This window comes from Phacochoerus africanus, chromosome 2 (genome assembly GCF_016906955.1).
Source record: "Phacochoerus africanus isolate WHEZ1 chromosome 2, ROS_Pafr_v1, whole genome shotgun sequence".
Classification (NCBI taxonomy): Eukaryota; Metazoa; Chordata; class Mammalia; order Artiodactyla; family Suidae; genus Phacochoerus; species Phacochoerus africanus.
In genome coordinates, this window is record NC_062545.1 from 125182445 (window position 1) to 125200821 (window position 18377).

At 37.4% G+C, this 18377-nt stretch overlaps 1 protein-coding gene across 1 annotated transcript in view; it reads left to right on the plus strand.

Annotated features, from left to right (window-relative positions):
- FBN1 (fibrillin 1) overlaps nucleotides 1–18377 on the plus strand; it is a 258301-nt gene that overhangs the window by 150654 nt on the left and 89270 nt on the right. The window contains exons 14-23 of the mRNA XM_047766424.1: nucleotides 197–322; nucleotides 2131–2253; nucleotides 5345–5467; nucleotides 6541–6693; nucleotides 11595–11648; nucleotides 13218–13343; nucleotides 15720–15845; nucleotides 16679–16798; nucleotides 17024–17161; nucleotides 18024–18074. Of these exons, the coding sequence (XP_047622380.1) occupies nucleotides 197–322; nucleotides 2131–2253; nucleotides 5345–5467; nucleotides 6541–6693; nucleotides 11595–11648; nucleotides 13218–13343; nucleotides 15720–15845; nucleotides 16679–16798; nucleotides 17024–17161; nucleotides 18024–18074 (1140 nt within the window). The remainder of the gene's footprint in view (nucleotides 1–196; nucleotides 323–2130; nucleotides 2254–5344; nucleotides 5468–6540; nucleotides 6694–11594; nucleotides 11649–13217; nucleotides 13344–15719; nucleotides 15846–16678; nucleotides 16799–17023; nucleotides 17162–18023; nucleotides 18075–18377) is intronic.

Here is an 18377-nt window from a genome sequence, read left to right on the forward strand (position 1 = left end):
CTTTCTTATGTCTTCGAAACTTTCATTAGTCATCCTAAGGTTCATGTTATTTGATCCCGAATTTATGCTGAAAAATATTATTTGGTAACTAAAACCAAAGACAAAATCATGAGTTTGGAGATGGTGAGTGGGAAAAATAAAATAATTTTAAATCACCTAAATAAAGCTATCTCTTCCTTTTTAACTTTGATTTTAGACATAGATGAATGTTTACAGAATGGCCGTATCTGCAATAACGGACGTTGCATCAACACAGATGGCAGTTTCCATTGTGTGTGTAATGCAGGATTTCATGTTACACGAGATGGGAAGAATTGTGAAGGTAACATAGTATGATAATAATTACAGGATAATAATGTTCTTCCCCTCCTTCCATTGCATTTTCAATATCAAAAGGCTTTAACAAGAGCAAGCCAAACATTGAATGAAAGGTCAAAATACCAATTATATATTCACCTATTATTATCTAAGAGGAAACGTAATTTTCAGCAGTATCCATGACTTTAATTCACATTTGTGTGAGCCAAACAACATTTTCAATGTAGGAGCAGAGCTTTCTATTTAAAGATTCCTGGCAATGAAACTTTTGTAGCACAAATTGTTACTTACAAATTGTACACAATCAGAAATTGTATGTTCGGGGAAAAAAGAGCGCACCTAGTCCCATATATTCTTTAGTCACTTAAAATTCTTTTGTTTAAAGTATCTGTGTAGTAGTGAAATACTGCTGTTGAGTATCTGAAAATGTAAAATTTTAGAGAAATGTTGACTATTGAGAGCCAGCCATTTATACTGCCTCTTGAATTAATCACCCCTCTTTGAATTGATTTGAAATGTTTTGTCTTTTCTCCTGCCCTTTTTACATAAATTGAACATGTGACAATTATTAATGAGTTTCCACTTCTTAGACCAGCAAAAAATAAAAAAGGAAGAAGAATGCTCCTTATCATCTTTCCTAACAATCTATTCATACATTAAAAGAATTTCAAAATTGTTCTTAGAAACATTTTTGGCAGAATATTATCTCAGTGATTCAATTCAAAGACTTAATGCCAAAATTCTCAGTTGGGATAGAATCTTGTTTTAAAAAGAGAAAAAAGTCATAAATTACTTTGGTCTGACTAAAGCCTGTAAGTGAAAACACACTGTGTCTAGAAGAGCAAGTGCCTCTGAAGACAGCTGCAACATTAAATAAAATAGCGAGGGTGTGGCTATACTCCATAGTCGAGGCTTGCATTTTAAAAATATTTTTTTTCCCTACCCCTATTTAAAATTTCTTCAAACTACAGGTAGCCCTCTGGTTTCCTTTTTTTTTTTTTTTTTTTGTCTTTTGTCTTTTTTGTTGTTGTTGTTGCTATTTCTTGGGCCGCTCCCTCGGCATATGGAGGTTCCCAGGCTAGGGGTGGAATCAGAGCTGTAGCCACTGGCCTACGCCAGAGCCACAGCAACGCGGGATCCGAGCCGCGTCTGCAACCTACACCACAGCTCATGGCAATGCCGGATCGTTAACCCACTGAGCAAGGGCAGGGACCGAACCCGCAACCTCATGGTTCCTAGTCGGATTCGTTAACCACTGCGCCACGACGGGAACTCCATGGTTTCCATTTTTTTAAAGAATCAAGAAGAAGCCTAAATACATTTCAAATTTAATCTTTCCTAGTTTTGATTTTATTTTTCAATGTATTAGAATTAATATAAATCTGTAAACAATGTTTCAGTTTACAAACACTTTTCAGTTTGTAAACTGCTGTTCCTAAAAAAAGCCTTGGTAGCTATTTTGAGTCAAATTTCATATTTACCTGAGATTTCGTATAGATAATTCTATATTAATTTGATATATGTGTATATACAAATATGCATACAATTGTATATGCATGTGTATACATATATGCACATCATAAAATAAATAGCCCTATAGTTTGTATGCACTTGTCAAAAATTGAGAGCTTGAGGTACATATTTTATATGGCCCCTCTTCTCTTTGTTTACTATAATTTGGAAGAAAATTAGCCTTAGACGATGATAACAAAAAATAAAGAAATGGGAAGAAACAATATATTGATCTATATTGGCCTCCTTTGTAAGCTTATTCATCTGATCATAAGGAAATGTATCTTTTGTGTTTCTCAGATATGGATGAATGCAGCATAAGGAACATGTGCCTTAATGGAATGTGTATCAATGAAGATGGCAGTTTTAAGTGTATTTGCAAACCTGGATTTCAGCTGGCATCAGATGGGCGTTATTGTAAAGGTTTGTGCTATGAAATTCTAAATCATATTCTTCACGTGTTGTTTCTCCTCTCTGCATTACTTAGAACTACCACCTCCGCTTATTGATTCTCCTTATTTAAAGTACTCCTAATTCTGGATTAGGAAACCTAACTGGAATGCCTTCTTAAATCCAGCCATCCAGAGAGCTATGGTTTATACCCTGTTCTTATTTCAGAAAGGATGTTTGGTATCTGCTCAAAAGGGCTATATAAGCTGTAAAAATGAATGAAAGGCTAGACTACCATTTGGACTACCAACAGATGTGAGCCTCTTTTTAAATAAGCTTAGTTCGGCCTCTTCCTTGCATTTGAGAAATAATGGCAGTTGGCTTCTTGAGGGCTGTCATTTGCCATCTCTTAGGTTCTCACCTGGACAAAATATGGTAGACTCTTATTGCCGTGAGCTCTTTGTCACAATTCCCTCCACATACCTTAAGAAATACAACCTATTTAAGCTTTGCCAAGTAACCTAAGCAAAAAAGGGAAACCGAATTAAGCAGCAGAAATAAAGGAAGCAGGAGCCATTGGTTAGGTTGGTAACTTTTGAAATAATCCCGTTATTCCAGGTAGTGGGGCAAAATGAAGATTTTCATTTGTGCTGTTGAAAATGGGGTCCTGAGAAGAATCATCAGAGATAAATGTATTCTTGGTGTCTCTAGCCTTAGGTAGTCAAAGATGAGTAACTATTGTGCTTGTGTCCAAGATCTAAGTTGGAACCAGACTTCTCAAGGTACCTCATATCCAAAACAGGTCCAGGAATATGCTAAAATACTGCACTCAAAGCCTTCTGCTCATATTTTCAGATGTAAAAGTGTGAACATCAGGTTATTCAAGGTTAAGAAGGCAGGAGAAAGTCCTGTGGTGCCTCTCCTCAGGGTGCCCCTGGTGGGCAGCTCTGGTAAAGATGTTATGTTACAAAGGCTTGTATTAAGTCCTTGGCATGATCTATATTTTCTCTAGCCTTAAAAGAGCTTCTAGCCCTTGGTTGTTTACCTGCATTCTCTGTGACCTTCATATCAGTGGCTCTTAATATTGTACAAATCTGCCTTCACAGCCAGAGAAAGCATTCTTTTTTTTTCCAAATTGGAATCAGGAAATTGATTTCTGTACTTTTGGGCTATGTGCTGAGAGGAACTTACAGTTGGAAGGACAAGATTAACACGTGGATATATGCTACAGTGTTAGGACAACATAGAACAAAGCACCAAATTGTGCTGATTCAGTGCCATACAAATAAAAAAGAAAGGGGAAAGGAATTATGGCTAGACTATTTGGAAACAGGCTCCTAAATAAAATAACAGAAGGAAATGTGAAAACCCCTTGGTGAACAGACCTTTTTAGAGAACACATGCTCCTCTTACCTATCCACAGAGCACACTAAGATCACTTTCAGTACCTATAGGCTACTGGTAACCCAGGCCACAGCCACTTAAGGGTGTCCAGTAGATAATGCTGATAGAACTACTTCCAAAGACCTTATGACCTTGTAGGTGAAACTAGAGTTTTGCAGCTGTTTGCAAGCAGTGAACTAAAAATCTTATCGATACATGGATTATTGCATTCATTTGAAAGTGCCTGATGATTAAAAGTCTGCTCCGACTTTAACATGCTGACTTAAGAATCAGAGCTAGAGAAAAAGAGAGAGGGAGAGGGAGAATGTTCCACATTCTTACCTATGTCTTCTTTTTTCTGATGTATAGAAAAGATAGAACACACACACTGTAATAAGAATAAACAAGGAATTTCTTGCATGCTGAATTTCTTTTCCATAATTTTTCTCTTGATATCATAGGATATGATTTTCTCTTAGCACCAAGCACTCAATTCTGACCCCACAAAGATGTGACTGTTCAAAGCTGAATAAATAATGCTAATCGAATCTCTCCAATTAACTAATCTGATGAACAGTGTGGCCTCCCTGATCATTCACTGAAGGTTGAGGCCTCTGGGTTTATATTGCATCTCTGTCTCCAGTAAAAAGCCTTTGTGTGACTTTTCAAGCTGTGGTCACCCCTGTTTTACCATAGATCTCAACTTGAACAAGAAGGTGACCTGAATAACTGAACCAATTTGAGTTCCTGTATTTAAATATAACTGCTGTTTTAAAATACAATCCGTACACGGAATTTTGGATCATCCAAATATCTTTGGTGCCAAATAACACAAGCTAAGTAAAACGCAGAGGTGTTTCAGTCTCAATTTGCCTTTTTAAGGTCAGAAGAAAGGAAATATTCACATACACTAGTTGTTTATTATAAAAGGAGTTGTTATAAAATGACTGGCTTCTAAGTCTTACGTTTTCCAAAACACAATTTTTTACCATTTCTACTGCCCCATATTAAGGGGGGGATGGATATCTGCTATTATTAGTCTGTGCCCAATAAAGTCTTTAACCAGAACATCCCCAAGTATACACATATGATACTATAAAATAGTTGTCATGCTTAAAAGAGATTTTTCTTTACTAGGTTCCAACTGCTTATGGTGCTGTTGTTGGCTAGGAATTGTCATCAACATCATCTAAATTCATTTTCTGTTCCTTTTTTATGGTGTTCCATCAAGGCTTTCGGTCTCTGTCTCCTCATGTCATTCTAGTTGTCCCAGAGAGTTAAGGCATGAGTGATACGGGAATGGACACCAGTCTGGGTGCTGGATGCCAAAAGGAGAAGCTTCCCACCCAGGTCACAGATGCAGTTTATTATCAAGCTAGATTTCTGACAGTCCTGGAAGACATGTGAAACATTACATGAGACCCTTTGTCTTTTGGCTGTCGCTTCCTTTCTTCTTTCAGTTCTGTTTTTGCCTTTGTGATTCTTACTTTGGATTAAAAAAAAAATCTCAAGAGAATGCTATTGAAATAGTTTCTCTGGAAAAGAAATAAGCTCAGACAGTTTATCTCTCTCAGTTCTTATTATTCTTCTCTCAAAGGAAAATGAAATGCATCTCATTGAGCTTTTATTGTTGATGCCGTATATCATTTTAATCGTCCCCATCTTCAAGTCTTTGAACTGCAAATGTTATGGTTGTAGATAAAGTCACTTCATTTTCAATAAGTGCTTTTCTCCACCACAGATATTAATGAGTGTGAAACATCTGGAATCTGCATGAATGGGCGCTGTGTCAACACTGACGGCTCCTACAGATGTGAATGCTTTCCAGGACTGGCCGTGGGTCTGGATGGACGTGTGTGTGTTGGTAAGATTAAAGCCATGACTAGATGTATGATAGAGATATACCCTTTGTCAATCACTAGAATCCATGGATAACAAATGCACTCTACTGTAGCTTATATGATACAATTAATATTTGTGGGGCGACCAACCAGCAGGGTCAGTTCTCTTCTTGTAGAAAATGGATGCTAATTTAAGGGATAGAAAGATGAGCTGTGATAAATGAAAAACCAAGGGAATCTCCTTCTCCCTGTCTTTCCTAATCACATAGCTGTCCTTGGTTTTCTCCATTCCTCCTTTGTTGATAATGGTCTTTGAAATTGTCCTGTTTATGTGCTCATTATCTCATGGTGAGCATTTCATTTTACCTGAGAAATTAAATGTCCAAATAAAGGTATATAATGCAAAGGAGGATATGGATAATCAAGAAACTTCTTTGATAAGAGTTTTATGGGCTTCATGAGAAGTTGGAGAATTATGTAGCAATTGATACAAATTGTGTCCATATTATTTTTAAGAAAAGTATTCAGTAAACCTTTTGAATTGGAAGAGAACTGGACATAGTTGGGAATCCCCTCAGTGGTAAAGATGACACTGCTTGATTGATCAATATCTACAGATTTGTGTAAATCTTTTATGATTAAACATGCTCTTTTTTGAAAGTACATCTAATTCAGATATTCAGTAATTGCATGTTTATTTTGGGCTGTATTTCTAAGAAAGTTCTTATCTATCATGAGATGAGATTGAATGTTCAGCCATCATTCATTCAACATTTATTAAGTGCCTTCTCTGTATAAGCCTGGGGAAAAAAAAATTGAGTGAGATATAATTCTAGCCCTTCAGGACCTCACAGCTGGGTAAACCATAATAGTCTCTAGAAAACTCAGAGTCTGGTAATTGGTTTCCAGTGCTTGGTAGCTGAATGCTGAATGATTTGTCTTGTTTTGTTTTTTTTCTATGAGACCTAATACCAGAGGCATTCTCTGTGAGTTAGAACAAGGATGATGGCTCAATAAAGCCAGCTTCAACTCTGACCTGGGGGCTTCCCATCTGTTTGAAGCGATAGTATGATGACAGATGCTTCTTCCTGTTTAGACACACACATGCGGAGCACATGCTATGGTGGATACAAGAGAGGCCAGTGTGTCAAACCCTTGTTTGGTGCTGTTACCAAATCTGAATGCTGTTGTGCCAGCACCGAGTATGCCTTTGGGGAACCTTGCCAACCATGTCCTTCACAGAATTCAGGTATGTGGTGTCATGGGGATGCCTTAGCACAACCAGCCTTCTGCCAGCATCTGCAGTCTTTGCCTTTGTGGGAGTCACAGGGAAAGATTAGGTTATGCTCTGCAGGTACATCCTGTACCTTCCTGGAGTCTTTCTGGGCAGGGGCTGCTCAGGCTCTGATCACACGCTACTCACCTACCAGCAATCATTCGGATGAGGCAGCACATCTGGGCCTCCTGTCTGAATGCCTCCACCTCAGTAACATCCATGCCCTTGAGGATACACGCAGCTTGCCTTGTTTTCTAAAATAGTTTTACAGTCTTTGCATTTTGCAGGAACTATTATAAAAGCAGAATTTTATACCGTGTAAAGGTAATTTTCAGATTACCTGAAGATTTACAACTTTTTTTTCAAAAGGCCGTTTGTGAATTTTGTTCACCACCTTCAGGTATATTTAGGTGTGCTTTTCCTAAGTGACTTTATTCAACCCTGGGGAAAAGTATTTTTCTTATTCAAAGCGACATAGTGTAGTGAAAAGAAAAGTGGTGAGTCAGAATTCTTCCCAGTCACAGTCAGACAAATTACTTATTGGAGGGTTCGGGTGTGTGGTTTTTCTTTTTTTGCTTTTTTGTTTTCTTATTTATTTAGGATTTTTTTCTCACCTACTTTCAAAAAGATTTGAGATGGCTTAACATTAGTAAATAGAATTATGAAATAGAGCAGTGTGGAGTTCCTGCTGTGATGCAATGAGATGAGAATCCAATTGCAGCAGCTCAGGTTGCTTTGGAGGCATGGGTTCTATCCCAGGCCAGTGTAATGGATTAAAGGATTCAGCGTTACTGCAGCTGCAGCATAGGTCAGCAGCTGCAGCTTGGGTTCAGTCCCTGTTCTGGGAACTTCCATATGCCATGCATGTGGCTTTAATAATAATAATAATAATAATAATAATAACCATATGGAAAAGGGATCCTTACTTTTTATCTACAAAATGAGTTGTCCTAAGTAATCCAGAAGATCCTCTCTGGTTGTAAATTATTTCTATTTGTAAGGCAAAAATAGTTTATTGAAAGGAAAGCAATAGACTGTCAACATTTGGACAAATTTTAAGGTAGCTTGGCAGTTGACTTCTAATGTCCCCAAACTGAGTTGGTCCTAATATTGAAAACATGTAGCTCTGATTGGTTGGTTTATATCTACAATTCAGTTAGTTCATTTCTGGCCTAGATACAATGAAGTAAAGATGAACTCAGAATTTTTAAACATTTGCCATTTCGAAAATAATAATATTTGAAATCAGACAGAAATTAAAATGCATTCTAAGAAGTTAGAGAAAGTTAGGGAGTTCCCCTCGTGGCTCAACAGTAACAAACCCAACTAGTATCCATGAGGACCTAGAGTTCAATACCTGGCCTTGCTCAGTGGAGTTAAGGATCCGGTGTTGCCATGAACTGTGGTATAGGTCGCAAATACAGCTTGGATCCCGCATTGCTGTGGCTGCGGTGTAGGCTGCCAGGTGCAGCTCTGATTTGACCCCTAGCCTGGGAACTTCCATATGCTGTGGGTGCAGCCCTAAAAATACAAAAACAAAGTCAGAGAAAGTTAAGTGGAAGGCTTTAAAAGAAATGGAGGAATGCCAGTTAAAGAAAGCAAGCTTTATTCTGGGTGATTACTTCACCCAGTGAATGTATACAAATGATCATCTTAATATGATTACCAATCAATGTAATACATGTTTACAATAATACCCCAATTATATATCTATAAATATAATTCTTTCCAACGAAGTTACTTCGCTATAACTCTGTAGTCTTATATTATTAATATCATCCTTTTGTATGTTAATTTAACTTTCAAAGTACTTTCCTTACCTACTTTGAATTTATAAGATAGATGAGTACCGTGAAAACTAGTGCACAAGAATATAGGTTTTGTTCATGTCTTGAATGAGTAGAAGAACCATAACTTAGAATCTTGAGACCCTTGGTACATACAATTCTTTGTTTTTGCATTTTCCTCTGGACTAAGTATATCTCCAAAGAATTCTTAGGATAATAGGAAAATGAAGTAGGTTTATAAAAAGATGACCAAAAGAGACCAGATTTCATTAAGGAGTAAAGCTTAAGGAGAATTATTTATTTATTTATTTATTTACATTTTAATTCTCTGAAATTGGAGTGCAATGTAAATTTTTTAATTTTTGTTTATTATTTTTTTAATAGTTATTTCCCCAGTACATTTTTTTTTCTACTGTACAGCATGGTGACCCAGCTACACATACATGTACACATTCTATTTTCTCACATTATCATGCTCCATCATAAGTGACTAGACATAGTTCTCAGGGCTACATAGCAGGATCTCGTTGCTAATCCATTCCAAAGGCAATAGTTTGTATCTATTAACCCCAAGCCCCCCAACCACCCCACTCCCTCCCCCTCCCCCTTGGCAACCACAAGTCTATTCTCCAAGTCCATATTTTCTTTTCTGTGGAAAGGTTCATTTATGCCATATATTAGATTCCAGATATAAGTGATATCATATGGTATTTGTCTTTCTCTTTCTGACTTACTTCATTCAGTATGAGAGTCTCTAGTTCCATCCATGTTGCTGCAAATGGTGTAATTTTGTTCTTTTTTATGGCTGAGTAGTGTTCCACTGTGTATATATACCGCATCTTCCTAGTCCAATCGTCTGTTGATGGACATTTGGGTTGTTTCCATGTCTTGGCTATTGTGAATAGAGCTGCAATGAACACGTGGGTGCATGTGTCTTTTTTAAGGAAAGTTTTGTCTGAATGTATGCCCAAGAGTGGGATTGCTGGGTCATATGGTAGTTCTATGTATAGATTTCTAACGTATCTCCATACTGATCTCCATGGTGGTTGTACCACATTACATTCCCACCAACAGTGCAGGAGGGTTCCCTTTAGGAGAATTAAATTTGAAGCTCAGTTCCACTGGCTTGTTTTATATTTGAGTGAATCTATACAAAAGAGGTCCATATGTGGAAGTGGTTTCATTCAGTATGGTTTCTCCAACTCTTTGGTAGATGAAAATGCCTAATAATGAACGATTGAAATGGAGGATCCCTATTTCAGAAGGGAAGGGAGATTTTAAAAGGTACTGGAAATATCCAAAAGGAACATCTTAAGTCGATTTAATGAGAAATTGTAACCACTCAACATCTAAAGCTCATCTCTGTGCTCTGGAAGTCAAATAAGCTATATATGAAGACACATCTTGCTGGCTATGAGAAATTGGTCAGTTAAACCCACAGAAGAGTTATGGTTGGGAATTTCCTCTTCCATCCAGATTGTACCATCTCTTGGGCGCAACACTGAGCTAGCTCAGCAATGCTTACCATTTATTAAGTGCTTGAGTTGTGCTGGGTTCTTTAAATGCTCTCTCAGTAAACCCATGGAACTGCCATGTGAGTTGGGTATCATTTTCTACAATTTATAGAAGAGAGAACTAGAAGAGGGAAAGGGGTTTGCTGCCAGGACCCTTAGCAATGAGCTTTGTTATCAGCATTTAAACCCGTGCTGATCTGAATTCACTACAAAATCTAGTCTAGCACCAGATCCTGCTCACATGGAAAGGAACAATGATAGTAATTTACTTCCATTTAGGCCAAGCATCAGCTAATTTAGCACTAATTATAAAACTGCTTTGGTCAAAACTGGCATGATTGTATTTTTCCTGCTTATTATTTAACACTATTTCATGAGTTTTAATTAATTGCTGACATGAAAGAGTAAAGGGGATGTATATCTTTTTGCCCCTGGCCCCTGGCTTTCAAACACAGTGGCAGCCACCTTCCCCTTCGATATTTTTTTGGTTCCTTTTCAGATGATTTAAAAATTAAGAGATTTTACCACTTTTCTCAAATTTAACATTTGCTGGAAGCCAGAGGCTCTGAAGGAGTCACCCTTCATTTTTTTTTTCATCTGTATAGCTCATTTGCATGCCCTGTCACCAGGAAAGCAGTGTGCTAGCATGAGGAAGTATAGGAACCATTTGCTTCAGCACCAAGGTACTGGAAAAAAAAGGCCTATCACTAATGTTGAGTTCTCCTGGTGCTTAAGGACAAATGATCTGCATTTGCCCTGAGACTCTGTAGTGGCCAGAAACCATGGACAACTAAGAGAAACTTACTTTCCTTGGAATAAGTGTGATTCCTATTAGTTTTCCATTCTCATCTTTCACTCTTAGGTTCATCTAAATATTATTGGAAGTGTGTATAAAATATTGTGTCAATTTTAAGAAATAAAAATCTGATTCTATCACAAATTTGGGAACGTATTCTATATACCTTAATTTCTTCAATAGGATCCAATTTTAATATTATGCAGTACTTTCCCCATGGATTTATCATATAGAATGCATCTAGTATCCTGGTGAAGAGTAACTTTAAAAGTACTTATAAATGCAAGTATAGACACTCTATTTTTCCTGTGAGGGGAAGATAGAGAATTTGCAGAGAGAAATGAGAAAATGTTAAGAACTTGGTTGTACCAGGAAAAAAAAATAGCTCAGAACAAAGAAAAAAAGTTATTCCCAAGACGATGGGAAAAAATTTTATTAACAGTTAAGAAACCACATTTTAACAGGCACATTTCACTGTAAGTGTAAAGTGTTCCCTGGTGAACAAAATCAAGTCATAGGAAAAACACCTCTTCCGAAAGTGCTTTGCACAAGGAATTGCTGTAACTTGTCTGTATCCTTATAAGTCGTTTTCCACGGTGACTGAGGAGCCTTTAAAATGGGAGCCTGGTGTGACTCCTCCGGGAGATGCCTCCTTTCCCATTACCACTTTATTTCAGTTCCACTCACTTTGGAGGAAATGATGTGTGCAAAGCCAAGAGCAGGATCGACCTGTTCTGCAAACAAGGGAATCATTTACTATCTGTTAATTTATTGCAGCGGAGTATCAGGCACTCTGCAGCAGTGGGCCAGGAATGACGTCAGCAGGCAGCGGTAAGGACTTCTTTTGAAATTTATTGCCTTAAGCATGTCCAGAGGCAGCAGTGGGCCTTCCTATGGGTTTCCACTTGGTCCCTTTACACTAGTCTGTTATGACCCCCTCTGTGGCCATCACTGCATGAGGCATCTGGGACAAAGAAACCCCCAGGGGCAGAGCAGCTATGGCACAATGGGTCCTGGGATTGCTGGGTGTGACTGTGGGGCTTGGACCCAAGGGTTGGGTGTTCTCCCAGGGTAGTTGATGTAGACAGGATATAGCAGCTGTGGTTGCTCATTCATGAGAAGTGGCAGCCTAACCCTCCTTTGGATCTACTGCTGTCAAGTACAGTTCAGGGTTATGAGAGCAATCAGACTGTCACCTATGAACATTTTGTACACTTTCTTAACTCTCAGGTGCTCAGTCATTATCATGTGGCAGTGGGGAGCTATCTTGTGTTTTGTAGTGGGCGGTGATAACACAGTTGAAAGAAAATGAAATGTTTAAGTTAGAACTAGAGAAATATCAGTGCCATAAAAGAAATTAAAATTAAAGGGGAACATTGGAACAAATGTAAAAATAGGTGACAAGAAAGAGAAAGGGATTATTTTATTAATATAAAACTAAATGATTTGATGCAAGAGTAGTTCTGAAAAAAATAGGCTGGAACTGATTGTCAGTTCATTCACTTGATTGATTTTCACCATCATGTGTGGATAAAGAAGGGATGGGGTGGATATTTGGAGGAGAAGAAAGGAGAAGTAGGAAATGTCTAATGAATAAGGAGTTTGTGGGAAAAATTATTTAAAGTTGTGTTAGGGACCTGGGGAAGAAAAGAAGAGGTGAACCCTAATTTATAGAAGAGTCTGGCAACAAGATTGAAGACCAGCCACCCACTGATTGTCACTCTGCATCACTCTTGAGCACACAGAAGAGGGAGGCCCCAGCTTCATGTGGCCAGGGTAGCAGAGGTTCTTCCAGAGCAGGTGGTGTTTGAGCAGACCTTGGACCTATGAGAAGGCTTGCTCCAGACATTTCTGACAGAGTGAAGAGGGCATTATATGTTACTGGCAGAGTAAGAGATTTCAAGCAAATAAACAGAGTTCATATTTTAATTTAATCTTGAGTATTATTGAACCTAGGAAAGTCTGAACCATGAGAATGACACAGTTGCCTTGTTTTAGGCTATTACGTTTGATGGCAGTAGACAGTTGATTGACGTGGGATGGACTGATGGAGAGGAGACCAGTGTAGGAACATGGGCTCTGTATTTGATACAGCTTTCCATCATCGAGATGGAAAGATGAGAAGTCCAGGGGTTAGACAAAAAGTTCAGGGCTTCTCCTCTTGATTAAGGAGGGTAATCTTGTAGTTCTCAGATGCCAAGTTCCTCTCAGGGACTGGTGGAAGGAAGATATGACACATTATATCTTGTAGTAAGAAAAGGAATCAAGCTTTCCCATCAAAGAGAAACTTAATTTTCATGAGGCTCTTGGGTCCTAATTTTTATTGTCATGTTATTTTTTGATAGTTCATGTGATTTTTAGTTTAAAATGTTATTGATTTTGAACTCTTTTGTGGTGCAGATATAAACGAATGTGCATTAGATCCTGATATCTGCCCAAATGGAATTTGTGAAAATCTTCGTGGGACCTACAAATGTATATGCAATTCAGGCTATGAAGTGGATTCAACTGGAAAAAATTGTGTCGGTAAGATGTCTCATCTGTTCTCTAAGACATTTCATGCATCATGCATTCTTTCTCTTGTGGCTTTGGAGGAAACTGCTCTTGAGTAACTTAAAGGATGGACAGATGGATGCTCTATATTTTGGGTGGCAGCGTGATACACACGTCTTAACAAAAATTTACATTGCTGAACCCTGAGAATTTATATCTTTTTGTTTAAACACTTAGAAGATGGGATGTGGCACCTGTCTCTTTCATTCAGCATACATTTCTGTAATTTTGCAGGTTGAAGTGGAGAGCTGTACCTATTAGATGTCTTTATTATTAGGGCAGCTGCTAATTGTCATTGTGGGCAAAATAGATGTAGGAGTTATTTTCGAAAAAGCAGCGACCTTGCTTTGAATATTTTCACCTCCTTTCTTTCTTAATATGTGGCACACTCACACAAAAAGAATCCACGGTAAGTCAAAGCATCATCTCTGCCCCCATTTAAATTAGCTTTCACCCTGATTTCAGGCTAAACAACTACCTAAGAAAACAGAGGATAGAAACTTACCACCAAAACCCTCTTCTTTTGACTACAGGTTTCTTTCTCTCTATCTAATTTTTACGTCTGGCCCAAACCCAGCCCGTCCTTCTTTCTGGTCTACATTGAATTCTGAAAAATGAATTCTTACTCTTTCACATCTTCATTTTTGGAGGTACATTTGTTGTTTGAATACCCATGGTACTTTCAAACTAAACTCAACTAAAAAAAAAAAAAAGTTGTATTTTTTTCGTTTTTCCAGAGCCTCTCTTCACAGGCAGACATGAAAAATCATTATTTCTTTGGGCAGGCCAGAAAGACACAGACATGTTTTTGTTTCATCCAAAAATCACCTCATGGGAAGCCAAAGAGAGAGTTTGGAGGCAGTAGCAATTCCTCCTGTAGTGCTTTCGTATATACTCCAAAGTCAGACCCATTATCCTCAGGTCAGAAGTTTGCTCATATTTCAGATAATGGTCAGAGGTGTGAAGTTAGGACTCAAAGAGCCACTCCAGCCACTTCCCACACAGAGTTCCCCGGACTGGCTATTTCATATCTTAATCTTCAGTTGTGTAAGGTTCCAGATTCTTCTGACATCATCAACATTTAAGAAATGCCATATTGACCCTTTGGGGAAGTGTTAGCATTCCTTATATGATTTTGACAGAATTCTCAGTATGCTATTTGCTCAGACAAGAACATAACTTTACACTTGATCTTCTCATATTTTAAGTATTTAATAAACACAGCCCTCCATGTCTGCAAGTTTGGCATTCATGGGTTCAACCAACCTCGGACCGAAAATATTTGAAAAAAAAAAAGCAAAAACTGGAAAGTCCCCAAAAGGAAAACTTAAATTTTCTCTTCACCATCAGCTATTCACCCAGCCTATTAGATATTTTATGTAATCTAGAGATGATTTAAAGTATATGAGAGGATATGTATTGATTATATGCAAATACCATGCCATTTTATATAAGGGACTTGAGCATCCAAGGAATTGGCATCCTTGGGGGTCCTGGGACCAATCTCCTGACAATACCAAGGGACCATTGTAGCCGATTTAAGTATCTTTACTGCTGTGAACCCATGCAGCACTCCAGTGCTGAATTTGTGTATTCTCTATGTCAAGGCCACTAGCTTGTCAAATGATAATCTAAGCAGAATCTCTCAATGTGTAAAAAAGTTCCTTGTTAATGTGTAGTGTACTTAGTGGATTGTGTGATGTAGTTTAGCTCAAAGAGGGGTAACAAACTGTTTAAGTTCTACACTTCCTAAATTATCTAGTTAATACATATCAAAACCTTGATTTTGCATCAGATGGGCCTATTATTCAGCTGAAAGCAAGGAGTTTTCCTCAGCTCTCTGAATCTTAAGTCCAGATTCCTCATGGCAATTATAAACTCTATAGATTGCTTTATACTTTATAACCTTAACTGGAGACCCTTTAAATTTTTTTAAAGAAGAAGCATTTATCCTAGAACTAACACATATCAAAGAGGGACTATACTTTTAAAATATTTATTTAGTTCCTTAATCCAATAAGATTAGTGCTTTTAATTCTGGCACAATGAAGCAATTATATAAATATCAATGATTTCCAGAAATTTTAGGTTTTATTCTGGATAAAGAAAGAAGTGAACTAAATAATGCCTGGTGATTTAGACTTTGTAGATACCTAGTGTAGATCATCAGATCAAGCCTCTATTTTCCTAAAAAAGGTAATTTTGGCAAAAACCAGCAATACAGGGATTTTTGCTTCTTTCCTTGAATTAATCATGTCATTATAGCCTTTAAAACTTAACCCAAAAATTCAAAGAAACTGCATGCAAAGGGTAGGATCTTTTAAAAGTTTATGTTTTTTGGTTTTCCAGATATTAATGAATGTGTACTGAATAGTCTACTTTGTGACAATGGACAATGTAGAAATACTCCTGGAAGTTTTGTCTGTACCTGCCCCAAGGGATTTATATACAAACCTGACCTAAAAACCTGTGAAGGTAAGGTATATATTTTTTCTTACACCACATACTTTGCTGCCTTTCGAATGCCATTGGAAAACCATGAAGATAAATTAGAATTGCTTCTGTTTTAGACAACTGTGTCACTAAGTTGGAGATCCTGTGGTCCTAAATGACAGTTGTGTGCACTTTGTAAACTACTGATGGTACCTACCTGCAATTGGCATTTTCTTTGCCATTTATTTTGCATTAAAATGCCATTTAAAAGTATTCATTTCATATTTGCTTGCAGTTGACATTTTATTTGCCGTCATTTAATATATGAAGAAAATATTAGATATATGCTGTTTGAGTTAGTAATTCAGAAATCACACTGACATTTGCTCCAGATTTTCTGAATAAAAAGATAGACTGGGAATTTGGGGTTAATAGATCCAAACTATTGCCTTTGGAAAGGATAAGCAATGAGATCCTGCTGTATAGCACTGGGAACTATATCTAGTCACTTATGATGGAGCATGATAATGTGAGAAGAAAGAATGTGTACATGTACATGTGACTGGGTCACCTTGCTGTACAGTAGAAAATTGACAAAACACTGTAAATCAGTTATAATGGAAAAAAATCATTTTATATATATATTACATATATATTATAAAAATCTTTTATATAAAAGATTCAGCCATGTGCTGAATATGGAGATGTGCTCAATTATTATTTCTGGCATTTCATTCAGTCTAGCAAAAAAATCTGTCAAGGTCAGCTTTATTCTTTAATGAAGAATATGTGGTAGCAATTGAGGCCAAAGTTTACATGTGTCTTCGTGCCCAAGACTAGTTTTTAGCGGTAATGTAGACCTGTTTTTGTTTCAGACATCGATGAATGTGAATCAAGTCCTTGCATTAATGGGGTCTGCAAGAACAGCCCAGGCTCTTTTATTTGTGAATGTTCTTCTGAAAGTACTTTGGATCCAACAAAAACCATTTGCATAGGTATTTATCTTTCTGAGAATGATTTTCCTGTTTATCAATGGTGTTATATTTAATGTCTTCTTTTATTGCAAAAGAATTACCATATGGAAGAATACATTTTTGAATGATCCTTATCCCTTGTTTCATGATGCTATTCTTGCTGTGATTCCAATGCATGTTTGAATTTTTGATATGCATTCTATGAGGAGTATATTAAATATCATCTCCTCCCCGCCGCCCCTGCAGAAACCATCAAGGGCACTTGCTGGCAGACTATCATTGATGGAAGATGTGAGATCAACATCAATGGAGCCACATTAAAGTCCCAGTGCTGTTCCTCCCTCGGCGCTGCCTGGGGGAGCCCATGCACCCCATGCCAAGTCGGTAAGAGAAGTGGGTGCAGAGGCCTCCTATACCCATCCCAGTGGACACTTTGCTTTGAAAGGGGAAGCCCAGAACTTTGTTCATTTAGGTTCACTTGGGGAATTTTAGATTTCATTCTGATGACCTCAATAAAACATATTACTGGGAAAGAAACTAAAAGAAGTGACAAGGATAATGATTTTATGTGATTTGATTAATTTAGTGTTTTCTAACACCACACTGTAACATGATTATCTGGTGTAGATTTCCTAGCAGCATTTCCTATTGGCTCTCTCAAGAACCTCATGATTAGGGGTCCTGAGCTTTTTACAGGTACAGATTTTCTTCCCCCCAAAATGATGGATATAAAGGAGCCAGTGTTCATGACCAAACTAAAATTGTTGCAGAGCTTAGGTTAGAGTGCTTTGCTGGTGATTTTGTGGATTTGATGTTCCGGATATATAAATGTGTGAATTTATGTAGTGTGAATGCTGCATGGCATGAGATCTTTCAGCTCTAGACTTTGTTTTCCACATTCATGTTAGAGTAATCCTATAGTGTGATTTGGATCTTAGGGCTAATGGTAGGGGAGAAATTGAGTCACTTTCCTTCTTAGTCATCTCCTTAACTTGATCTTTAGGATAGCTTTGGGTCTTTTAGGATATCTTAGATGAACTGAGCTTTAGTCAAGGAGGCATTTCATTCTTTTTCTTTACCTATGCAATATCAGAAACACTTTGTCTCAGATTTATTCATAGTAATAAAGTCAAATTCATGCTATATGAATTCTTTTGCATTTCTTATCCATGTTGTACAAAATCTGGATATTATTATCTCAAATTTGTTTTTGGCTTTTTATTTTTGTTTGTTTGTTTTTGTACAGATCCCATATGTGGTAAAGGCTATTCAAGAATTAAAGGAACACAGTGTGAAGGTATTTATGATTATTTATAAACCATAAATTTCTGTGTGCACAAAGAATGCTTGTGTTAACGTGGACTGGATAAAGCTGTCATGTAACTTTCCAGTGAGAAAAATGCAGCAGGGAAAAAAATAATGAGACCCACCGAACACAACAGATGTGAATTTCACAAGTATATGTTCTATTGCCAGATCATTATGGCCAAAGGGCAGGGTGGCTGAAAATGCTTTAGGTTGACCATAGTTTTGAATGACTGTACTTTGAAAATTCTGCCTATGAGGAATAGAAAAAAAGGCAAGTTTTTAATGAGGCTAT